The 27,576-nt window shown below is 41.8% G+C and overlaps 1 protein-coding gene across 1 annotated transcript; it reads right to left on the bottom strand.

Moving 5' to 3' along the window:
* Positions 1–1,237: 1,237 nt before the first annotated feature.
* Positions 1,238–18,842, bottom strand: LOC311058026 (uncharacterized protein). The gene is made up of 7 exons (XM_084075290.1): positions 18,684–18,842; positions 17,382–17,640; positions 17,091–17,152; positions 16,208–16,244; positions 13,754–13,861; positions 4,451–4,588; positions 1,238–3,294 (listed from the first exon to the last, which is right to left on the bottom strand). Exons 2-7 carry the CDS (start codon positions 17,629–17,631, stop codon positions 2,717–2,719), a joined length of 1,173 nt encoding a protein of 390 aa, XP_083931416.1. The 5' UTR covers positions 17,632–17,640; positions 18,684–18,842; the 3' UTR covers positions 1,238–2,716.
* Between the last annotated feature and the right edge of the window lie 8,734 nt (positions 18,843–27,576).

Raw genomic sequence — 27,576 nt, 5'->3', positions numbered from 1 at the left:
GAGCTTGTTTCAAATGAGTTCCCCATGCACACAAATCATGATGACATATAAGAGACAGACAGATAAACACAACTACTATAGAATGTCATACAATCAGTTTACAGGTTACTGGTATGAAGAGTGAGAAATATGTACAAAAGAAGAAGGAGAGAGGGGGGGTGGGGTAGGTTAGGACTTGGACAGGGGCCATTTATCAATTGCAGCCTCCTGAAGGTGTATCTTTAGGGCAGTTTTGAAAGAGAGTAGGGTTTTACACTCCTTTACTCCTTTTGGTAGGGCATTCCACATTTTTGATGAATAGCATGAGAATGAGTTCATTCCCTTTGTTGAGCCAAAAAAGGGTTGGACAAGGTTTGTGGAGCTGCCTCTGGTATTGTGATCATGGACATCATTAACATTTTGGAAGTATTTTGACAAATACAGGGGGATCCCAATGTTGGTGTATCTTGAAGACCAGGCCCATAGCAAGTTGCTGTACTCTGTCCTCAACCCTAAGCCATCCAAGCCTAGCAAAATGAGCAGGGGTTAGATGGGTTTTGTGATTGAGGCCAAGAAGTAGCCTTACAAGTTTGTTTTGGGATGTTTGGAGCCTTGTTTTTAAGGCCTAGTTGTACGAACGCTTGTTTTCTATTGTTGTATTGTTTTATTGGATCTTGTTTAGTCGATACAATTATTTGTTTTAGCTCTTGCTCATTTGATTTTGCTATTTTGTCTCATCTGTTTAAGGAAATAGGTAGCTGATATATTGCACTTTTACCTTAGCCTTAGGTATACTCTTGGTTGCTTGTTTTTGCAGAAAATGCACTTCAGACTTCTGGTGATTAGCAGTGGTGGAAAAAGTACTCAAATTCTTTACTTAAGTAAAAGTATCGATACTTTAATATAAAAATACTCTGTTACAAGTAAAAGTCCAGAATTTAAAAAATACTTGAGTAAAAGTACAAACGTATTGGCATCATAATATTTTAATGATTAGAGTGATTTATTGACGACGTACACTTGTATTTACTCATGTTGTCCACACGAGGGCGACAAGGGCCGTTGAATACAACCAGATGAACTGAGTCAGATGTTTGTGAAGTGTTGTAAACATGAACACATTTATAACATTATTATAACATTACATAACACATATATAACACATATCTGAGGACCCCCTACGGGTCCTGGACCCCCTGTAGTATATCTGAGGACCCCCTACGGGTCCTGGACCCCCTGTTGACCCCCTGCTGTTAACTTGCACTTAAACCCTATATATACTCAGGGATGCATTGGTCTTGTGACGCGGTAACAGGCCGTGCACACGCACACGCACACACACACACACACACACACACACACACACACACACACACACACACACACACACACACATCAATTTAAAACAACCCTTAATCAGTGGTGGAAAAAGTACTCACACTCTTTACTTAAGTAAAAGTATCAATACTTTAATATAAAAATACTCTGTTACAAGTAAAAGTCCAGAATTAAAATTTTAATTGAGTAAAAGTACAAAGGTATTGGCATCAAAATGTACTTAAAGTACCAAAAGTAAAAGTACTAAATATTTGAAAATAGCCTAGGTATAAAATAGTGCCGATGTGGTTAATGACTTAATGTATGCTTATATCATAATTTACATCTGAAAAGTAACTAGTAACTAAAGTTTTCAAATAATTGTAGTGGAGTAAAAGTACAGTAGTTAAGTAAATGTACTTAGTTACTTTCCACCACTGCCCTTAATTCACACAACACAGTTTAAAGGCTGCAGACTGCCCGGTGTCACACCAGCTGAATGAACATAAGAATGAGCCTCCATTGTGTGACCTGTAGTAACACACCACTAACACATATACAATATATACCATATGGACTGCAAGGGTCCCCAACAACCCCCCAAAATAATCCTATTTGAACTGGGGACCCCCCAAAATAATCCTATTTATACTGTGGACCCCCCAAAATAATCATAGTTGCACTGGGGACCCCCCAAAATAATCATAGTTGAACTGTGGACCCCCCAAAATAATCATAGTTGCACTGTGGACCCCCCAAAAATAATCATAGTTGAACTGTGGACCCCCCAAAATAATCATAGTTGCACTGGGGACCCCCCAAAATAATCATAGTTGAACTGGGGACCCCCCAAAATAATCATATTTGAAACTGCTTAACATTAAGCTGTTTAACATTAAGCTAATCATCTGGGGACCCCCCAAAATAATGTGGGGTCTCCCTTGGGGTCCCCAGATGTTTAAACATGTGTTTAAACATATTTACCAGATCTTACACACCTCTGCTGTATGGATGATAGGGTTTAAATGTTGTTAATAGCTCTATTATTAACCCATTAAGACCTGAGGCCGGTTCTATGAATGACTAATTGTCAAACTTCAGAACCCGATTGATTTATACAAATTATAAATGATTCAAAATGATCAAAACATTTTATTTAAATAGCAGATGTACAAGCGTGCATCACGGCTCAAAGTGACGCGCTGTGAGCTTGTAGATCTGCTATTTTTGAATAGCTAAAATCTAAAATGATGCTTTCCTGGTTTTAATGGGTTTAAATAAATGGTTCCATAAAGAACCTTTAGGTCTGAAAGGTTCTTATTGGACCCAAAGAATGGTTCTGCTATGACATCACTGTGAAGAACCAGTTCAGGTTCCAGTTGGAACATTTATGTGTCTGTGTTTAGCTTCTCTCTAAGATCTACCAGATCTTACAGACCTCTGCTGAATTAATAGTCCATATCCCTGCATAGAGAGGTTGTGTGAAGGTGGTGTTTACTGTATAGAGGAGGGTCTGTGTGTCTGTGTCTTTATCAACTTGATAGAAAGACACAGTACCTGCTCTGTGATCTACGTACACCCCCCACACCCCGTCACCCACACTCCCCACTATGGAGACATAAGGTCCAAACAGTTTAGTCTCAATGCTGTCGTGATAGAAGCTGTACATGTAGCTTTTTGGAGGGTAGGTTGTAGTCTTGTAGTCCCACCATAACATCCAGGACTTGTCATTGTTACCAAAGCGTGATAGATTCATCTCCTTTCTGTTGATGTCTATATAACTGACTGCTACACCAACACGCCCTCCAAACCATTTTACTTCAAAGTAACAACGTTCAGACAGACTCTCTTTACTCAACACCTGCCATGCAGAGGTAAATCTCTGTGGATCTTCAGGATAATGTTGGCCCGGTCCTGTCCAAGACACCTGCCTGTTCTCCTTATACAGGCTGAGGATGTTGTTTACTGTGTTTACATCCAGTGAAAGTTGACAGGAATCTGTGAGAAAAACACATGATACAATATTAACTAATATTAAACACAAATTAAACACTTTATTTATTATTTACGTACTGTGTGTGTGTGTGTGTGTGTGTGTGTGTGTGTGTGTGTGTGTGTGTGTGTGTGTGTGTGCGTGCGTGCGTGCGTGCGTGCGTGCGTGCGTACATGCGTGCGTGCGTGCGTGCGTGCGTGTATTGTACTTTTACTCCACTACAATTATTTGAAAACTTTAGTTACTAGTTACTTTGCAGATATACATTATAATATTATAAAACATACATTAACCACTTTAGCACTATATTATTATACATAGGCTATTTCAAAATAGCAGATCTACAAACTCACAACGCGTCACATCGCGTGTGTGTGTGTGTGTGTGTGTGTGTGTGTGTGTGTGTGTGTGTGTGTGTGTGTGTGTGTGTGTGTGTATCTCATCTCAAGCAGAAACATTGTATCTCCGTATTTTAATGTTTTATTGTTTTGCATAAATTAATGCTGTACTTTATTGTGCTACAGTGTCACAGTAATAGCGAAAATAGCAGATCTACAAGCTCTAAACAAGCTTGTAGATCTGCTATTTTTGCTTTTGTTTTTATTTGAATCCTGAAAAGTAACAGTTTTGGACATCCATCCATCACTGTTACTTTATACTGTCACATAGAAACCTTGTATCTCCTCTGTTACTTTATACTGTCACATAGAAACCTTGTATCTCCTCTGTTACTTTATACTGTCACATAGAAACCTTGTATCTCCTCTGTTACTTTATACTGTCACATAGAAACCTTGTATCTCCTCTGTTACTTTATACTGTCACATAGAAACCTAGTATCTCCTCTGTTACTTTATACTGTCACATAGAAACCTTGTATCTCCTCTGTTACTTTATACTGTCACATAGAAACCTTGTATCTCCTCTGTTACTTTATACTGTCACATAGAAACCTTGTATCTCCTCTGTTACTTTATACTGTCACATAGAAACCTTGTATCTCCTCTGTTACTTTATACTGTCACATAGAAACCTTGTATCTCCTCTGTTACTTTATACTGTCACATAGAAACCTTGTATCTCCTCTGTTACTTTATACTGTCACATAGAAGCACTTCTCCAAAAAGTCCAAACCAGACAAAAGTTCAGTGAATAACTCACATTTTAAAAAGTCCCCTCTGTTGGTGCTGTTCCCTGGTCCTGGTCCTGGAGGCTGTGGAACTCCTGCAAACACACTCACCCACACAACCACAACTGCAGCCACAACCACAGCCACAGCCACAGCCACATACGCATAGCCTAAACACACGCGCACGCACGCACGCACACACACACACACACACACACACACACACACACACACACACACACACACACACACACACACACACACACACACACACACACACACACACACACACACACACACGCACACTTATTAGACAGTAATCAAGCACAGCTATATCCTAACTGTGCCCAAGGTGATTGAAGGCATGGGGCCCCTTAGACAAAACATCCGCCAGAATCTCAGAAACCTCGGTGTACAGTTTGACCAATCAATGCACCTTGATACTCACATCAACTCTATAACCCGGTCATGCTTCTTTCACCTCAGAAACATTGCAACGCTCAGATCCATAGTTTCCCACCCCAAATTAGCAATGATCATTCACGCATTTATCTCATCACGTTTGGACTACTGCAATTCACTTTTCACCTGCCTCAGCAAAACCACCATGGACCGCCTCCAAATAATTCAAAATGCTGCCGCCAAATTGTTAACCAGAACAAACAGAAGGTCCCACATCACTCCAGTCTTAGCCGCCTTACATTGGCTCCCCATCAAATTCAGAGTCCAGTTTAAAGTCCTGGTGGTCTCTACATGGTCAGGCTCCAAGTTACCTGACCGATCTGGTCCCACGCTATGTCCCAGAAAGGGCCCTAAGGTCTGTGGAACAGGGTCTGTTAAAGACCCCAATCACCAACCTTAGAACCAAGGGTGACAAGGCTTTTCAAGCCGTAGCCCCCAAACTGTGGAATGCTCTCCCCCAAGCCCTGAGATATGCAGCCTCGGTTGACATTTTTAAAAACAAACTCAAAACGCTTCTATTTGAACAGGCGTTTGTTGTCAATATTGATTTTATTTTCCTTATCTGTGTTATTATCCCACCTGAGAGAAATTTGTACAGCCTTTTGTTTTGTGTTGTTGTTTTTATTTGATGTATGTAAAGCCCTTTGTGAGACTCCTCTGTGAAATGTGCTATATAAATAAAATGTACTTACTTACTAACTAGTTACCTTTGTAAGTCTTTACCCCCGACAGGTGATCATTTCATTTGGTACAATAGTGTGTAAGTATCATGTTTTCAATGAGTCTAAGTAGGCTGTGGTTGAGTCCATGCAGAGTGAGTCCAAGTCAAGACCAAGTGTGTGAGGGGACGAGACCGTGAGACAGACAGGAAACATGGAGAGAGCATAGGGAAGTGACCATAGACATAAGCCAAATTCCATTCCCCAAAGCTCGGTCACTCGCTCACTCTCCTAGCTTCCTCCACTCGCGCCTAAGCCCCGCCCCTGCGAGGAGCCGAGGATTATTTGCGAGGACGAGTGGTCGAGCGGTTTCCCTCAAAGGATCGGACTGCACTCAGCAGCGTCATTTCAAAGCGACGGCAAATTCTGCGATCACTTATGACATCTCACACAGCTGGACCAGAGCCGTGGATGAAATTATACATGAATAGAATAATATGCAGGTATGGAATTATACAGAATATAAGAATAGACAATTCCTCAATGTGGATGGCCACATCGTTATCTTTATAGTTAACATTGTTGTGCAAGGCCATTTATTCCTGAAATAGTGAATGAAGCGCCAGGATGAGCAAACTTACATTTATGAATTTAATCCTGACCTGTCCCTCTTTTTGCTCGTACAGTCCCCAGAACCCCAGTACAAAAAATTACTCCATGAAGTGTAGATGTGTGGCAAAAAGGAAACGTCGCAGCCAAGGGGCGCGCAGAACGGTGGATGCATATTTATAGCAGAAACGGGTTCACATTTAACTATAACCGTACTCATTCAATTCTGAACCGAATCTTAAAATGTAAAATTCTCTATTAGCTGTGAAGGGTCTTCTTTCATGTGTATCAGTCATGATTGTTTCACCATCAAACAATATTAAGCAAAAAGGAAATATCGGCGGGTCCTTCTTCTCCATTGCGCTGCTCGCGCACCTCTCGTCCTAAAACACCCTCGCCTCAGGTCTAATCCGGCGGCCTCGGCCCGCGAAAAAAATGGGGCACTGTGTTTTAGGACGAGTGTTCCGTTTTCCACCCGTTTCCTTTTATTTTTTATTTTTATTCGTCCCAGAAGTTAACAATGTTAACATAATATTTGTCACAGTGGGGCGGCAGTGGCTCAGGGGTAGAGTGGCCGGGTAGTGTGAGCTGGAAAACCGCAAGGTTCCCAGTTCGATCCCGGGCTGGGGCGCTCCCCTAGAGTTAGTGTCGAAGTGTCCTTGAGCAAGATGCTGAACCCCTAATTGCTCCCGATGAGCAGGTTGGTGCCTTGCATGGTTTCCTCCGCCATCGGTGTATGAATGTGTGTGTGAATGGGTTAATGGCACTATCAATGTAAAGCGCTTCGGATAGAAGCGCTATATAAATGCACCATTTACCATTTACCATTAACAGTCATTTATAGTAGGCCGTGCACTGCATTGAGGCATGCACGAAGAGAAACTATCAGCTTTTGAGACAGAATAAGTGTGCACAATATATTACAATGTATAATTGTATGTATTATGCTTTATATCATACAACGCAATAAAGCCAGTGGCGTACACTTGAGGTACACTCGCTGAATGCGGAAGTGGAGAGCCTCCTCAGCTCCTCCATAACAGTCATTTAGCAGACGCTTTTATCCAAAGCGACTTACAATAAGTGCATTCAACATAGGTAGGGAACAAAACTACTAATCACCAGAAGTCTGGAGTGCATTTCCTGCAAAAACAAGCAACCAAGACTATACCTAGCGGCAAGGTAAAAGTGCAATATATCAGCTACCTACTTTCTTAAACAGATGAGACAAAATAGCAAAATCAAATGAGCAAAAGTGTATCAACTAAACAAGATCCAATAAAACAGTACCACAATAAAACAAGAGTTCGTACAGCTAGTTAACAACAAGTAAGCCAGGCACAGAGGAAGGGTAGTGTTTCCTGAAGAGGTGGGTTTTCAGCCTGCGGCGAAAGATGGGCAGTGACTCTACTGTCCTGACATCAGTGGGAAGTTCATTCCACCACTGTGGGGCCAGAACAGAAAAAAGTCGTGACCGTGTCGATCGACCAGAAGGACCCTTGAGTGACGAGGCAATCAGTCGCCCCGAGGTGGCAGACCGAAGTGGTCGGGCAGGGGTGTAGGCATCCACCATAACCCGGAGGTAAGAAGGAGCTGTTCCTTTCACTGCCCTATAGGCTAGCACCAGGGTTTCAAACTGAATGCGAGCCGCTACGGGGAGCCAGTGCAGAGAACGTAGAAGGATAGTTGTGTGGGAGAACTTGGGGCGGTTGAACACCAGACGAGCCGCAGCTTTCTGAACAAGCTCCAGAGGTCTGATGGCTGATGCCGGAGCACCAGCAAGGAGGGAGTTGCAGTAGTCCAGGTGGGAGATGACAAGAGCCTGGATGAGCACCTGGGCTGCCTTCTCCGTGAGGAAGGGGCGAATCCTCCTGATGTTGTAGAGGAGGAATCTGCAGGACCGTGTCACTGATACGATGTTAGCCGAGAACGACAGTTGATCGTCCAGGGTCACACCCAGATTCTTCGCAGTCCGAGTTGATGTCACCACAGCATTATCAATGGTGATGGCCATGTCTCGGTGCGGACAGCCCTTCCCCGGGATGAACATCAGCTCGGTCTTGTCCAGGTTGAACTTCAGGTGGTGCGTCGACATCCACTCTGAGATGTCAGCCAGACAAGCAGCGATGTGTGCCTCTACTTGTGTGTCAGAGGGGGGGAATGAGAGGATCAGCTGGGTGTCATCGGCATAGCAGTGGTAGGAAAAGCCGTGGGAGTGGATGACAGCACCAAGAGATGTAGTGTAGAGAGAGAAAAGAAGAGGACCCAGAACCGAGCCTTGGGGAACCCCAGTAGCGAGCCTGTGTGGTTCTGACACAGACCCTCTCAGCATCACCTGGTAGGAGCGACCCGTCAGGTAGGATGCAAACACGGAGAGTGCAGAGCCTGAGACACCCATCCCCTCGAGGGTGGAGAGGAGGATCTGATGGTTCACTGTGTCAAAGGCTGCAGACAGGTCCAGGAGTATCAGGACGGAGGAGAGAGAGTTCGCTCTAGCCGCATGGAGCGACTCCGTCACTGCCAGGAGGGCAGTCTCAGTCGAGTGACCCACTTTAAACCCAGACTGGTGGGAGTCCAGGAGGTTGTTCTGGTGGAGGTACGACGACAGTTGTTTGAAGACTCCACTCGACTCCACTCGACTCCACTCGCCTCCTCCAAGAAGCAAATGAACAATTGGACCCTGACTACTTCCGGATCGAAGTCGGAGTGACCGAGTGGGAGTGAGCGAGTGGCCGAGATTTTCGGTATTTGAATTTGGCTATATAAAGGTAGACTCCTCCTTCATTGGTATCTCGGGCGCCATTTTAGCGTAGGAAAGCTGTAGGCAAGCTTCCGCGTGTGTCACAGAAGGGGGGGCGTTCGGTAGGCCAATCAGAGGCAGGTGGGGGCGGGTCTTTTTGTAACCCAGCTCTTAACCCTTTAAAAGGCAGCAGCTGTGCAGCATCTAGTTAGTTGGAACTTGGCAAACTCCACACTCTGGATTTGTGCAATAATAAATCCTCTTTTACTGTTTTATAGTTTAAACAGGTTCCTAGAGACATGGTCAGTTCATGTTCAGTTAGTAGTATATAGTATTATTTTATCATTATTACCATTATGATATTCTGCTCTGTGACTTTGGAATTATATGCTTTTGGCTGTCTTGGAGTATTTGTGTTATATGTTGCTTTTGTCAGAGAAAATTCTCAAATGAACAATTATTTCAGTCTTTCAAAGTTTATAGCTCTGTTCTGACCTGAATAGCTAACATTAAGGATGTTGGATAAAGGCAATTCTGCAATGTGGCCAGCAGATTTCATGTAGTCTGTCAGTGAATGGAGACACTTTGAGTCTCAGGGCGGTTTCTCACTATGATTCCGGGTGCGCACTCCAGACCGCTCCGTTTCCGAGTGCGCTTGGCTGGCCAGCATTCACACTGGCCAAGTCTCTAACGCGCCCGAATACACTTGCATATATACCCCCGATCCTATAGGTGGCGGCATGCACATAGTGCTTCCCCAGTGGACACAGACGTCATCAACTATGCGACAATGTTTGTGCTGGTCGCGCATAAATATAGGGTTGCCGCTGGGGAGAGAGTCAGGAGCGCACTGAGCGCACAGCGACGCGAGCGCACAGAAGTCAAGGCACAGACTGCTGTGTTGTTGGCGCGCGTGTTGTTGACAGACAACGGATGCACGCTTTTGAGAAACAACACAAATAAAACCTGGTGAAACACTTGTGTGCATTTGCGCAAGATGAGGATACAGGAAACATTCAGTCTAAATGTCCAGTTTGCTAACCTTCACAACAACTACTACTTTTGTATTTGAAACCTTACATTTCTCTAAATATTATAAACTTTCACGACAGCTTAAGTACAAAAATATATAATTTATGAAAAGGCAACTAGCCTATACAGTGAAGTCGGACTGAATGACTGAAACCTTGTATTGTGAATTGTACTTCCATGTACTGTTTCTCATGTCTTACTAAATAAAGTAACGTCTTTTCTTTTTTTACTCTCTTTGTGTGGGGATTATCTGGCACATGTATGCATCTGTTATGAAAGAGAAATTGCATCATGAGTGAAACGGCTATAGTCCATGGGAAACCATAAACCTACGTAGGCCTACATCTAAATGAGTTATATTTACTTACAAATTTCAAATTACAAAGCCTTATAAGCTATATATTTCTGGGATGCATAGTAGCTGAAACTCCACAAGATATCCACAAGATATACTATTATATATATATATATATATATATATATATATATATATATATATATATATATATATATTGTTGCTGTCATTATATGGCCATGACACGGCCTCTCTTTCTATCTCGCGCTCTCATTCTATTTCTGTATGTAATGTTTTATATAAATAAATAAATACGTTTTATATATAAATATTGCGGGTTTTAGCGCATCATCCCGCGGGTTCATTTGGTCATTTAATGATAAAATTAACCCGCGGGATGATGCGGTACTAAATCTTTCATCATCCCGCGGGTTCATTTTATAATTTAATGATGAAATTAACCCGCGGGATCCGGCCATGGTTGAACCCCTGTGGATTGATCTGCGACGTGTTTTTGTTGACTGTTTTTGTCGAGTTTATATACCGTCACCTATTACAAATAGCGGGCCACTTCCGTCAAACAGTACGCTTGCTTTCACACTGCAGCGTACCGTCTCCGAGGACGCATGATTCGGATCCGAGACTGCCTCCGGAGGTGGTTTCGGGAACGGAACGGGGATCCGTTTCGGGGAACGATACGCAACGTTCACACTACCACAACATCAGCCAAGTGGCCCAGGGTGCGCACCCGGGGCCGTAGTGTGAAACCGCTATCAGTTTGCCTACGCTAAGATGACGCCCGCGATACCAGTTGCTCCAACGAACTGCATGTGCCTAACCGGATAACATTATTAGTCTGGTGGATTGGTACAGGATTTTAGGTGAATCGTTCACTTTTTCATAAAAGCATGAAACTTTCCGCCATTACCAAATAATGTATTTTGCGTCATATCTCTTAAACCAAACATGATAATACAGAATAGGTGATGTCTACACCCATGTTTTGATGGTTAAGGATTACAGTGATACCATATGAAACAGAGGTTCTCAAACTGTGGCTTAGGACCCCAAATGGAGTCACGGGAAGGTGGCAGTGGCTACATTAACTGAAAAAAATTAAATGTGAATCCTTCCAATTAAGTCTGTTTTTGTTTTGTTTTTGAAAAGCATTAAATTATCATAATGGTTCTGGCAACAGATATAGGCTTTATACTATACTGTATGCTTATTTATTTGTATCATTAAATCACCGCAATGCTGTTAATGTAATGATAATGAATTTATTTGTATCGTGCTTTTCCAAATCAGGTTACAAAGTGCTTTTAAGAGTAAGATAAAAAACTAATCTGCATGATAAGCATATGAGATAAAACAATATAAAATCAGTATATAAAATAATGTATCCACGCTACAATTACAATGGAATAACACATATATTAATAAATTGGGATCTATAAGTTCACAATGCATCTTGATGTGACCCGTGAGCTTGCAGATCAGCTGTTTTCACTACAATGACAATTTATTTAACTTTTTTTATACCTGGTGTTTCATCAGGATGGGGGCAATTATTTTAGCACTTAGTGACTGCACCTTTCAACAGATAAATTAGAACATGATCAACATCCATGTAAGCACACAAAACAAGTATTATTTGTTTTAGTTTTTTTGTATTTTGTCATGGACTTGGGACACCCAGCTTAAACCTGGGGCCAGTAAGCAAATTGTTGATGCCAGCGATGGCCGATGGCTGCCTTGAAACATTAGGACCAGCTGTGTCATGCATGCATCTTGCCTTACCCCTTATGCCTAAACGTATTAGGCATATTTTACTATTTAAAAAAACATTTTATAATTCTCCTGGGGTACCAATGCACCTCTATCACACCCCTATACAACCATATCTCACTCCTCTATCACACCCCTATACAACCACATCTCACTCCTCTATCACACCCCTATACAACCACATCTCACTCACCTATCACACCCCTATACAACCACATCTCACTCACCTATCACACCCCTATACAACCACATCTCACTCCTCTATCACACCCCTATACAACCATATCTCACTCCTCTATCACACCCCTATACAACCACATCTCACTCCTCTATCACACCCCTATACAACCACATCTCACTCCTCTATCACACCCCTATACAACCACATCTCACTCCTCTATCACACCCCTATACAACCATATCTCACTCCTCTATCACACCCCTATTCCTACCACATCTCACTCCTCTATCACACCCCTATACAACCACATCTCACTCCTCTATCACACCCCTATACAACCACATCTCACTCACCTATCACACCCCTATACAACCATATCTCACTCCTCTATCACACCCCTATACAACCACATCTCACTCCTCTATCACACCCCTATACAACCACATCTCACTCACCTATCACACCCCTATACAACCACATCTCACTCCTCTATCACACCCCTATACAACCATATCTCACTCCTCTATCACACCCCTATACAACCACATCTCACTCCTCTATCACACCCCTATACAACCACATCTCACTCCTCTATCACACCCCTATACAACCACATCTCACTCCTCTATCACACCCCTATACAACCACATCTCACTCCTCTATCACACCCCTATACAACCACATCTCACTCCTCTATCACACCCCTATACAACCATATCTCACTCCTCTATCACACCCCTATACAACCACATCTCACTCACCTATCACACCCCTATACAACCACATCTCACTCCTCTATCACACCCCTATACAACCACATCTCACTCCTCTATCACACCCCTATACAACCACATCTCACTCACCTATCACACCCCTATACAACCACATCTCACTCCTCTATCACACCCCTATACAACCATATCTCACTCCTCTATCACACCCCTATACAACCACATCTCACTCCTCTATCACACCCCTATACAACCACATCTCACTCCTCTATCACACCCCTATACAACCACATCTCACTCCTCTATCACACCCCTATACAACCACATCTCACTCCTCTATCACACCCCTATACAACCACATCTCACTCCTCTATCACACCCCTATACAACCATATCTCACTCCTCTATCACACCCCTATACAACCACATCTCACTCACCTATCACACCCCTATACAACCACATCTCACTCCTCTATCACACCCCTATACAACCACATCTCACTCCTCTATCACACCCCTATACAACCACATCTCACTCCTCTATCACACCCCTATACAACCACATCTCACTCACCTATCCAGGATTGGTGTGCATGTAATTTGAATCAAGTTCTGTCCAAACATAATTGTACATAATATTGACTTTAATATCAGAAAATAAGAAAGGATGTTTGTGTGTTTGGGAATGTTCCAGGAACATAGCAGGCAGTTGAACACCTTGGAGAAAGTAGAGTAGGACTCTGGGAACATAGGAATGACCCTTCTCTGATATTGTGATTTCACTGACTAAGTAAGAGTGGCTTATCATCGCTATTGTTGTGGTGTGGTGTGCACTCACGTGCACGTTTTGAACAGGTCCTGGACGGAGGTGAAAATAGAAGCATGGCTTGAGAAGGACTTCTAGCTAGCTCCTCATCCTCCCCTCCTCCTCCAGATGATTCATACACTGCAGACAAAACAAACAATGAAAAGATACTGAACAGGCAGCTTCATAAAGTTTTATCCTTTTGATAATGATAGGCCTATGTCATATATGTTGTCATTGTCAATAAAGAATGACCTAAACTGAGGTTACATTGTAATCTAGAAGAATTTAGTGAAACGGTCTAAATTCTACCATCACAACCATTGTGGAGGAGACGGGGTATTCTTGGGTGTAGATCTGACCCACATCCTGTTCCTCCATGATGAAGATGAGCGAGACAGACATGATTGCATCAGAACGGCCTACACCATAACTTCCTCTTATCAATGACTTGCTGTTTCTGACAACGTTTGTGTATAAAAGGTTACGCTTCACAATTGTGGAGCGCGCTGTAGTTTTTTTGATCCCTGCAGTGGCCGTGTTTGACGCTCCTGAAAGTTGACAAATAAAAACTTGTAGAATTATCACCAGCGCTTTAGTGTCCCCACGGCGCGTCCATTCAGAAAGATACTTCAATCCCTAAATTATTATTCCTGTCTAAGATCAACCAATTATTTTCTGTTGTGATTATGTTTAATTGAGATTTTGAATAAATGTTTAATAACTTCTAGATATTGTGTTTTATTTAATTCATGTAGGTATGAATATTTTATTTATGTAGGTATACATATCCTTAACATACTGCATGTGTGTAAATAAACATATATGACCTATATTTAACACATATGTGTAAATAAACATATATGACCTATATTTAGCATATATAATATATAATGCATATCTCTGCTGTCCAGCCAGAAACTGCTAACTCCAAAACGCTCATTGTTCAGGAAACGAAAAAACAAAATATACGTTTTTCAGGAAATGAAGAAAACCTTATATTTTTATAACAAAGCAATACTGCATCATCAAAGTTGGTATAGTGACTTTATATATTGTCAGATACTTGCATGTGTCATTATATTATCAACACTTTAACCAATTCGCGGCTAAATCAACACTTTACCCAGCGCAAGTGGAGTTAGTAGTTTCAGACGAGCAGAAATCAAGCTGAAGTGGAGTTAGGAGTCAAAACAACAGTAGCTCCACTCGCTGCTGAGGGAGAGGTTTCAAAAGGGTACAAATTCTCAAAAGCTAACAATGGATCTCCAAGCTCACAATGCATCACAACAACGTGTGAATTAATGCCCTGATGCTTCATGCCACTTATTATATAGGCCTACAATAATAAACAGGACTTTAACTTCTGCAAAAAGGTAGTAGAACTAGCGCGACAGAAATGCTATGAACGCCTTTCTTCTTGTCACATTGCTCTCCTCATTAAACACTTCATAGATTTTAGAAATATAATTACTTGTTTTCATAACATTAGCGTCAGTGCTAAGTTTGATAAACAGGTACACTGCATAGTTTTAACAGACTATGGGGAGCTTGTTTCAGACCTAAAGGGTGTTCAATAGCATTGATTTATGAAAAAATAAAGGAAGATGAAAATGGAGTTAGCTGGTTCGTCCTGGACACCGACGATATATGAAATTGGCCCCCTACATATATGGGCATATATGCAGCATTCATATGCACATATATGTGCATATATGGATATATATGTGCATATATGTTGAGAGACATATATGTAGGGGGCCAATTTCATATATGTGGCATATATGTTGAACTAATAAAGAAATACATCACATGGATGCAACTGGGACGCATCATCAGTGTTGTAGCCTGGGGTCATAGGGTGTTTCGGGTCTCGCAACATACAACATACACCCTCGCCCAGGTGACCCAGCCAGGGTTGATCAAGCCCCGACTTACGTCCCAGTAGCACCCACGGTCAGTCCTATAGGGCAAGACAGGGCCACTCAGTCCGCTTCTCCGGAAGTACTCTGCCGGGATTCGGGGAGGCTCTGGCACGTGGAGGGACTAGGCACTGTGGGTTGTCTCCTGGCCGGGCTCCTCCTTCGTCTCACCAGGTCCAGGACCTGAGCGCTGCGCCAGATCAGATGCACCGCCCCGATCCAAACATTTCCTTCTGGCGTGATGGTTCCTTGGGCCGATACCACTAGATTGGGCCGTCTAATGGTATTAGCTCCGCTTGCGGTACGCTGGAATGGAATGGCCCTCCTAAAGGCCTCACCGCGGGTTTTTTGGGCTTCTTCCTCACGGAAGACACAGCATGGGGCGCTAACCCATACTGCTCCCGGGATGCCGTCTACATTCCGGAACATATATGTGGCAATATAGGTTCATATATTTTCTTTCCGTGTGGGCTTTGGCAGCAAAACAAGTGTTCTTCTTGACTTTCCAAACCCACTGTTTACTACCATGACTGACTGAACAATAAAGCATTAATATTCATCTCACCTGCAGATCCAGGGGAAATGGAGGGAGACTGGAAGCTCTGGAGAGAGAGAAGCAGAGAGACACATATAGACATACAGATCAATACATTGATCACAATGTTCTCCTTGTTGCTCAGCCAGCTGACCCTTTAAGACCGGGAACGCATCTGTGTCATTTTAGATTTCTTTGGGCTATTAAAAAATAGCAGATCTACACGCAGCCGTGCTTTGAGCTTGTAGATCTGCTATTTTTTTTTAAATCTTGAAAATGTGTGCAAATCTTTGAATATATATATATATATTAAAGCGAACATTTTTAGCTCCGATCTGTGCTTCTGGGGGGTCTCTGGAACAACATATTTTGAGATGGGGGTCCACGGCCAAATACATATCATTTTGGGGGTCCTTGACATGGAAACATTGGAGCAACACTGATATAGCAACATACGTTTTTTTCAAAAAAACTGTTAGGATTTAGAAAACATTTGTAGAATATAATTATATTCAAAGATTTGCAAAAAAAATCACAATGTAAAAAAAAAAATGCAGATCTACAAGCTCATTGAACGGGTTAATACACACAGGAACACTCCTAATGTCAATCATATGGCTTTGAATCAATGTGTCATGTCACCTGTGTTTCATGTCACCTGTTCAGTTGTGTCAAATCAAATCAAAGTTTATTTATATTTAAAATAAATGCCTTCATCAGCGGGGTGAGGGGTACTTGCAATAGTCATTATTTGTTTCATTATTATTATCATGCTGTGCATAGAGCCTATTAAACATAATATGAGATTATTGTTTTTGGACCCAACAAAGTGATTCAGTGGAATGCAATATGAAACAGCTTGGCTGTCAAGATGCATCAGACATTGTAAAGTGAACAAAAGAAAAGGTTTTACCTGCACTGAGGAACCTTTTGTTTTCCCAATATCATCACTTCCCACGACATCTCTGGACACTGCTGTTGAAATAAGGACAGTATATAACACTTGTATACTATCACTCTGGATATACATATTATATACATATATCTTATTTATTTTATGCATAATTTACAGCTGACAGAGTTGGTGTGTAAAGCATCACATATTCTATGTATTTATCATACTCTGAGGTGGTCATGCAGAATAGGCATTAATACATAATAACCAATGAGACAATATTCTGCTCCATCTGATAACCACACCTACCTTCTGCAAAGCTCTGCACCAGATCGTTCTTGTTGATCTGTTTCAGAATGTTCTGCACGATCTGAGCGGTAACTCCAGCGTAGAACCCCACCATCAGGTCGGCCATGACCCTCCTGTCGGCCGTCTCCAGTTTGTATTTTGGGATTGGCTTGTGACCTAAGTGTTCGTCTTGCAGATACCACTTGAAAGACTTGAAGTCATCTTCTTCCAGCTCCTCCAGAGTGTTGAGGATATTCACCCTAAGCACCATGGTTGATTCCTGGTACAAACAGAGGATGTTAAACCATTAACTCATTCACTGCCAGATTTATTTATTTCTGGCTGTGTTTGCCCACTGCCAGCATTTTTATTTATTTTTTTATTTACCTTTCAACAAGTCACAGAAAATGTATATTGATGTGATGTGAGGGCCACGAAGCGGCCCAAACCTCTAATCTATACAATATGTAGTCGGGGGTCCCTGCTTCATCTCTCTCATCTATACAATATGTAGTGGGGGTCCCTGCTTCATCTCTCATCTATACAATATGTAGTGGGGGTCCCTGCTTCATCTCTCTCATCTATACAATACGTAGTGGGGGTCCCTGCTTCATCTCTCATCTATACAATATGTAGTCGGGGGTCCCTGCTTCATCTCTCTCATCTATACAATATGTAGTGGGGGTCCCTGCTTCATCTCTCATCTATACAATATGTAGTGGGGGTCCCTGCTTCATCTCTCATCTATACAATATGTAGTCGGGGGTCCCTGCTTCATCTCTCTCATCTATACAATATGTAGTGGGGGTCCCTGCTTCATCTCTCATCTATACAATATGTAGTGGGGGTCCCTGCTTCACCTCTCATCTATACAATATGTAGTGGGGGTCCCTGCTTCATCTCTCATCTATACAATATGTAGTGGGGGTCCCTGCTTCATCTCCCATCTATACAATATGTTGTGGGGGTCCCTGCTTCATCTCTCTCTCAGCTATAAGGGGTCCTTTTTCTGAAAAACATGTTTTCTTCTTCTTTTGTTGGTATAAAATATAACGGTGTATAAATCACCAACACAAACAGACTTTAAAGCCCTAGAGAGCCGCGTGTTCTGGAACGATGCCAGCTGCATGTCATATAGATGTAACATCATACATGTGTTTGGTTTCCTGATAATTACATTACATTTCATTATATAATTACATTTCATTACAGTATGAATCACAACAAGTTGTTTCAAGACATTTGACATACTGTATAGAGCAGAGACCCTGAACAAGACATGTAGTGTAAAAGTCTCCTGTCAGAAACATGAAGCTCACAGACCTTATCTTTAACATGTCCTGATGAATCCACCGTCCTCCACTGTAGAAAGGTTCATGTCATTATAATGAATTACATTATAATGACATGTAATGGTTGAAGAGTTGTAGTTGTAGAGCATTCAGTCACACAGCGTCTGGAACTTTGTTATTTCCTGTTAGATGAAATGAGCTGGGCGGAGAGAGAGAGAGAGAGAGAGAGAGAGAGAGAGAGAGAGAGAGAGAGAGAGAGAGAGAGAGAGAGAGAGAGAGAGAGAGAGAGGTGTGTCTGTACCTCACCTGAACCTGGAGAGAGAGAGATGAAATACATCACATGATTTATTGATTGATTGAAAACAGAAGCTGCAGTCTTGTTGTCAATAGACTGTCCCCAAAATAAAGAGAATGAACTAACTATCATATTTTATTAATATCACCTCCTCGTTGTGGAAGCTGAACATGATTCTGACCCTCCACCCACCTCCCAATATGGTGTTAATGTGTTGGCCTGTGTTCATACATACAATGTTATATGTTCTATGACACGTATAATGCTTCCTTCTTTTTAATGCATTGGTGTAATTAATCAGACCTGATTGGCCATTGGTCGTGTGTCAGTGTGTCTTATGCAGTACTTATCTGATCACTCATCACATGTTTCACCTGACGTTACGCCACACCTACGGTACGCACACACACACACACACACACACACACACACACACACACACACACACACTGCTTCGCACGCAGACAAAGTAATGTTCACACCCACACATCTCCTGTCCTCTACATAGTCTGTTTAACCCATTCAGACCTGAGGAGGAATTCTGTAAAATACCTTCTAAATGGCACCAAAACATTTTCAGATATATATTTATATTTATTTGGATGGTGCTCCTTGACATGGAAATGTTTGATAAACAACATTTATCATGTTAACATGTTAAACAAGATATTAGACAATAAAGTTTGACTCAACTGCCCTGTAGTCACTTATTGTCTCCGCCAGGCCAAAGGCATGGCGAGAGAGTATGTTTTACCCCTTGTCTTTCCGTCCGTCCGTCCGTCCGTCCGTCCGTGTGTCCGTGTGTCCATCTGTCTGCGAGCGACTAATCTCCGGCACCGTTGGCCCGGTCGCTGCGAAACTGTGCACACACACTCCCTGGATGCCAATTCAGAACCTCTGCCCCAAATGTTTCACATGGGCCACACACACACACACACACACACACACACACACACACACACACACACACACACACACACACACACACACACACACACACACACACACACGTTACATCATACCACCTATGGTCTAAGATGTTCTCATCAACATTGAATACTTGTTCACTTTAATGGAAACCACAACTCTTGAAACTAACAAATGAGTGGGGGCGGGGCTGTGTTTTGTTTATTGAGATACTATTGTTCAACCAGATCTAATGAGAAAAGACATCATTGAATGAGTTTGGGAACAGATCTCATGAGACAAAAGACATATTTAAAACACATTATTATTGATGGGAAAATGAATTGCAACAACTATGCAGTAAGCTAAGTGAAGAAAGACACTTTCTGACAAACCATAAATCATGTGACTAAACCTTTCCTGCAGACAGAGAACTGAGAAAAAGAAACTGAAGTGTCAGCCATATGTATTTGTGTATCATACCATACATGGAACTAGATAGAGCTCTGTCATCATTATTCTACTGTAAGTATTTAAGTCTCATCAGCAAGAAATGCACGTGATGGTGAAGACAGAGAACTTAGAAAGACACTTGTGGACAAACCACACGTCATGTGACCAAACATTTACAGCAGACAGAAAACTGAGAAAAATAAATAAACTAAGGAACTGACATTTCAACCACTGCCATATACAAATATCAAGTCAAGTGCAATCATCAATATGTTAATCATAAATAATGTTTTTATTATTGTTTGTTGTGCATTACACTTTTTAAAAAATGTATACATATTAAACTATTGACTTATTCTCTTTAATAAATAAACTGTTGGGGCAAAGAGGGGTTCCTTCTGTTCTAACCTCACAGCCCGAACATCTAGAGCAGAGGTCTTCAACAGGGGGTCCTTTTTTTTTTACATTAACCACTTGAACCCTAGCATCCCTATTCTGAGGGGAACATTAGCCGAAAATAGCAGATCTACAAGCTAATATTATTATTATAAGATTATTGGTATATGTTTATTGGAAAATTAAATGAATACAAGAAGTTGTCTAACCACAAATCAAGAACAATGCATCAACGCATTTGAAGATTAAGCATCAGAAACGACAGCTGTCCATTTCAGCGTCAGGTAGCAAGCAGGTTAAGCAGGAATGATGGCATGCAGGCACGGTGCTAACCCGTAAACAAACATTACCACATTAGAATCATAACAGCTGAAATCAATAATATATCACTATTCTGAGTGGGCCGCATTAAGTGAAGGTGGGGGCCGCATTAAGTGAAGGTGGGGGCCGTATTAAGTGAAGGTGGGGGCCGCATTAAGTGAAGGTGGGGGCCGCATTAAGTGAAGGTGGGGGCCGCATTAAGTGAAGGTGGGGGCCGTATTAAGTGAAGGTGGGGGCCGTATTAAGTGATCCTCTGGACATCCATAGACAGCAGAAGCACAAGTTGTGGAAGTGAAGAAAGTAGGTCTAATCCAGCCCTGAGCAACTCTTAGATCCTATATGTTTAATATCTGGAATCTAGAGTTGCAAGACCAGCCCTTAACAGCCCATACATCTAAACAGAAAAGTCAGATCTGATTGTATTAAACGACGTTAAACTCACCAACATGGCAGCTGTACGGAAAGCTTGTGTTTTCCTCTTTGTATCTGATAAGTATTTCTTTCATTAAACTCCACCGTAGAGACATGTTATCATCTATCTGTCTGTCAATACAGAAGAGACATGTAGAGACATGTTATCATCTATCTGTCTGTCAATACAGAAGAGACATGTAGAGACATGTAGAGACATGTTATGATCTATCTGTCTGTCAAGAAGAGACATGTAGAGACATGTTATCATCTATCTGTTTGTCAATACAGAAGAGACATGTAGAGACATGTTATCATCTATCTGTTTGTCAATACAGAAGAGACATGTAGAGACATGTAGAGACATGTTATGATCTATCTGTCTGTCAATACAGAAGTGTTTTGGAAGTACTTGTTATAAATCACTATTGTTCTGTTCTTTATGTCAGTATTAAACATTTAAGACAACATGTATATAGTCCTAGGCTACTCTTTGTTTACCATCTAAAACACTGATGTGACACCAGAGGCCTCGCCCACAGCACCGCCTAGAGGCTTCTCAAGGCACAGCAGGTGGAGCATAAACAAACAGAGATTCTTCTTCTTCTTCTTCTCTTATTTAATGGCGTTTCGCAACCAAAATAAAAGGTGCATATCGCCACCTACTGTACAAAAATGTTTCAGTGTCTCTATGCAAGCTATATACTGAAAATACAATATCCCACCCAAAAAGTCCCCATCATCCAATTATCCGTTCTATGACTCAGACACTATTTGTCTGAGTTGGGGTAAAACCCTCTTTCAGAGTGTTATTCAGGTCCTCTCCACTAATATCCACCACATCCAAACACCTTGTGGCTGCATCCAGTATCATCTTTATTCTTTCTGTCTTGCTCTGTATTTCTGCTGCACAATTCATAACCATGGCTATGAAAGCCAGGAATGGCCTTTTATCAATGCAGATACTTTGGACAGTATTGTTCACTTTTTCCTTTGGTTTATTTTGCACTGTCATGTTTTCCTTGCCCTCCAATCTCTTCACAGCTTCCGCATACGAGATCCTCTCGTCTTTCCTGATCCTTTTCACATTGTCTTCCATGCATTTTTTAGGACATTGTGCTGCTCCTGCATAATGATTTCCAGCACAGTTACTGCATTTGACCGGCACTTGCTGTTCTTCACACTGCCTTCTCCTCTAATGTTATCCTGCGGACTGTGTCGCCCTCTAGTGGAAAAACTCTACTCTCGTCTCCTCTAGGTATATTATTTATAACTATGACGCAGTGACTCAACAAACACTATTTATGGATATTTAGTCCATTTAATCGTTTTATAAAGAGCGTCATCATAATAAGATGATGATTTGTATTGTTAATTCCTCCTCCACTCATTGGTTTGTTAGTTTGTTATGAGCATAAACTTTGCAGCTGCTAGCTGCTAGCTAGCCGCTAGTTGCACATAAACAGTGGCCATAAGGACTACAGTTAAGAACTACATGTTCCATCCACCATGGGTGGCTAGAAATACTACAATCGACTACTACATTTCCCATACACCCACATGGGTAGCGCTGAGGACTACATTTAAAGAACTACATTTTCCATCGACAATGCGTGTGCTGACGGAAACAGCCGAAAACACCCGAGCCCGAGTGCTGACGGAAACAGCCGAAAACAGCACGTCACCGTCGTACGGCTGACATATAAACCGACCTTTGTGAGGACTGAGCATGCGCAGTTAGCGATAGCTTTAGCCATTGTTAGCTTTATTTTTATCTTCATGCTGTTATTAGGTGTTTTACATGTTTTATTGTTGTATTAAAAGATATAAGGTTATTTAACACAACTGTCGATTGAATTAAAGAACGTTTTACAACAAATATAGGACTTGTTATTAGTTAAAACACTTGAGAAGCTAGTCGGCTAGCTCGCTAGCTGGCTAGGTGGCTAGCCGGCTAGCGGATGTAAACACAGTCACACATTAAGACAGAGATTTCCGGTGTGTTCAGTTGAAATCGGTGACCTATTGAATTCTGTGACCGTGTACTGCGCGGTCGCCGAAAATAGCCGATCTACGAGCTCTCAACATCGGCTATTTTCGGCGCGCGTCACCGTCGTACGGCTAAAATACAAACCAACCTTTGGTAGGTCACCCACCAGAGGGCGCTATTATCCACTTTTTAACACATTTTGATCACAATGTGACTCACCAATACATATAGAATATATGCTATATATACTGCAAGGGTCCCCAACACTGGGGACCCCCCAAAATAATCATAGTTGAACTGTGGACCCCCCAAAATAATCATAGTTGCGCTGGGGACCCCCCAAAATAATCATAGTTGAAACTGCTTAACATTAAGCTGTTTAACATTAAGCTAATCATCTGGGGACCCCCCCAAAATAATGTGGGGTCTCCCTTGGGGTCCCCAGATGTTTAAACATGTATTTAAACATATTTACCAGATCTTACACAACTCTGCTGTATGGATGATAGGGTTTAAATGTTGTTAATAGCTCTATTATTAACCCATTAAGACCTGAGGCTGGTTCTATAAATCACTAATTGTCAAACTTCAGAACCTGATTGATTTATACAAATTATAAATGATTCAAAATGATCAAAACATTTTATTTAAATAGCAGATGTACAAGCTTGCATCACGGCTCAAAGTGACGCAGCCGCAGTACCTAGTCACAAAATTCAATAGGGTCACCGATTTTAACTGAACACACCAGAAATGTCTATCTTAAAATGTGACTGTGTTTACATCATAGTTCCAACCGCTTTAAGGCTTACAAATACAAATACTACGACGGTGTCTCGCGCCGAAAATAGCCGATCTACAAGCTCACAACGAGTCTCATTGTGAGCTTGTAGATTAGAACAGCTTCGTGTAGAACAGTGGTTCTCAAAATTTTTCATGCCAAGGACCCCCAAATAGACACTTATTAGACCGCGGACCCCCATTTGAAAAGATAAGCCAAGGACCCCCATAATAGAAGATTTTCAATTTTACGGCTCTTTAGCAGTGATTTCAACCATTTTAATATCAAGGACCCCCAGTTTAACATGCATTAGGGCTACAGACCCCCATTTAATGGCATGTATGTCTCTGGGACCCCGATTCATATTGTAAAATCAATGTTAATGTAACTCTGAGAGTGTACAAATGGAACCAAATGGATCCGTTAGGGTCCATTTGGTTCCATTTGTACACTGTCAGAGTTACAGACCCATAAGGGTCCATTTGGTTCCATTTGTACACTCTCAGAGTTACAGACCCATAAGGGTCCATTTGGTCCCTGTCCATCATTTAGCTGGGGACCCCTGGAACCCCCTCAAGTACCCCTGCCCTGGGGGTCCTCGGACCCCACTTTGAGAACCAATGGTGTAGAAACCAGCGCCATGTTGCGTCGTCTCGTGTTTAATATTTTAATGATTAGAGTGATTTATTGACGACTTACACTTGTATTTACTCATTTTGTCCACGCGAGGGCGACAAGGGCCGTTGAATACAACCAGATGAACTGAGTCAGATGTTTGTGAAGTGTTGTAAACATGAACACATTTATAACATTATTATAACATTACATAACACATATATAACACATATCTGAGGACCCCCTACGGGTCCTGGACCCCCTGTTGACCCCCTGCTGTTAACTTGCACTTAAACCCTATATATACTCAGGGATGCATTGGTCTTGGGACGCGGTAACAGGCCGTGCACACGCACACGCACACACACACACACACACACACACACACACACACACACACACACACACACACACACACACACACACACACACGCATCAATTTAAAACAACCCTTGATTAGTAGTTTTCGCAGTGAAAGGAACAGCTCCTTCTTACCTCCGGGTTTTGGTCAATGCCCACACCCCTGCCCGACCACTCCGGTCTGCCACCTCGGGGCGACTGACTCCCTCGCCACTCAACGGTCCTTCTGGTCGATCGACACGGTCACGACTTTTTTCTGTTCTGGCCCCACAGTGGTGGAATGAACTTCCCACTGATGTCAGGACAGCAGAGTCACTGCCCATCTTTCGCCGCAGGCTGAAAACCCACCTCTTCAGGAAACACTATCCTTCCTCTTTGCCTGGCCTACTTGTTGTTAACTAGTTGTACGAACTCTTGTTTTATTTTTGTATTGTTTTATTGGATCTTGTTTAGTCGATACACTTATTTGTTTTAGCTCGTGCTCATTTGATTTTGCCATTTTTGTCTCATCTGTTTAAGAAAGTAGGTAGCTGATATATTGCACTTTTACCTTAGCGCTAGGTATACTCTTGGTTGCTTGTTTTTGCAGGAAATATACTTAAAACTTCTGGTGATTAGTAGTTTTCGTTCCCTACCTATGTTGAATACACTTATTGTAAGTCGCTTTGGATAAAAGCGTCTGCTAAATGACTGTAATGTAATGTTCCCTACCTATGTTAAATGTACTTATTGTAAGTCGCTTTGGATAAAAGCGTCTGCTAAATGACTGTAATGTAATGTAATGTAATGTTCCCTACCTATGTTGAATGTACTTATTGTAAGTCGCTTTGGATAAAAGCGTCTGCTAAATGACTGTAATGTAATGTAATGTAATGTAATTACAAGCAACTTCACAGAAAGATAAGCCCAAAGTCGCTTATAATAATTGGACATGGCAACACTAGTTTCTGGCTCTGCAGTATCATGTACTTTGTGCTCTTTAGACAGCTCAATAAACTTATACAGCTCAATAAACTTATACAGTGGACACATGGAAAAGCAACACAGCAGAAAACAAGGTGTGATAATTATGTCTTCTTTTATTTTCCAGAAGCAATTACTTTACAAAGGTCTCAGTCATTCAGAAATATATTTTGTTCATGAGCCGATCCACCGGGCTCTCATTAACTCTACATTAACATCTCATTAACATATCATTAACATGAGCTGATCCACCGGGCTCTCATTAACTCTCTATTAACATCTCATTAACATATCATTAACATGAGCTGATCCACCGAGCTCTCATTAACTCAATGCATTCCACTGAACTCACGGCTGCAGTCTGGCTCCCATGGTGCGACGAATCTGCCGGCTGGAATTGCTTGATAGCAAAAATGACGTAGATGACCCTACCTTCTTTACACATACCTTGTTATAAACTAGGAAGTGATGCCTTACATTAAACTCAGGGTAAAATCACCCCATGCTCCTGTATTATAAACCTAGAATAAAAAAAGAAGGATGGATTACAGGGGCGTGTCCCAGCGTAGTACCGGGGTATTGCACATGCGCAGTGTTATCAGGAAGTGCACGACGGAGTGTTCCAGCAGAGGCGCTACATAAAAACCCCCAGGATCCCTTCTCAGTCGGTCGAGGTGTGTGTTTGTTGTTCTCTCCACTCAGCACCTAAACAGCTGGAGGTTTGTAATTCTAATACACAAGTGGACTAAATGACTTACATAGTTATAAAGAACAACAACAAAGTGACATAAACCCCCATATCCAAGTTATTAATATGCATATCTATTGTGTTTATGTCCCTACTGTTTATTATTGCTTTCATTGTTGTTGACCCACTGTTTGACTGAATTAAAGTTGTGATATAATTCATGCAGGTCTCCGTGGCTACTGAAGTGACACAAAACAAACACTACCGTTTAAGGGTCACACACTGCCATCTACTGAGCCTTTTTGTATGTTCAGGCAGGATTTTACTGCGCATGTGCAATACCCCGGTACTACGCTGGGACACGCCCCTGTAATCCATCCTTCTTTTTTATTCTAGTTATAAACTAGGAAGTGATGCCTTACATTAAACTCAGGGTAAAAAACACCCCATGCTCCTGTATTATAAACTAGGAAGTGATGCCTTACCTTAATCTCAGGGTAAAAACCACCCCATGCTCCCTGTATTATAAACTAGGAAGTGATGCCTTACATTAAACTCAGGGTAAAAAACACCCCATGCTCCTGTATTATAAACTAGGAGGTGATGCCTTACATTAAACTCAGGGTAAAAAACACCCCATGCTCCTGTATTATAAACTAGGAAGTGATGCCTTACATTAAACTCAGGGTAAAAAACACCCCATGCTCCTGTATTATAAACTAGGAAGTGATGCCTTACATTAAAC

The sequence above is a fragment of the Gymnoscopelus microlampas genome, assembly GCF_963454915.1.
Source record: "Gymnoscopelus microlampas genome assembly, chromosome: 12".
Taxonomy (NCBI): Eukaryota; Metazoa; Chordata; class Actinopteri; order Myctophiformes; family Myctophidae; genus Gymnoscopelus; species Gymnoscopelus microlampas.
The sequence above is the reverse complement of the archived record's forward strand: the minus strand, read 5'-3'. Positions and strand labels throughout refer to the sequence as shown.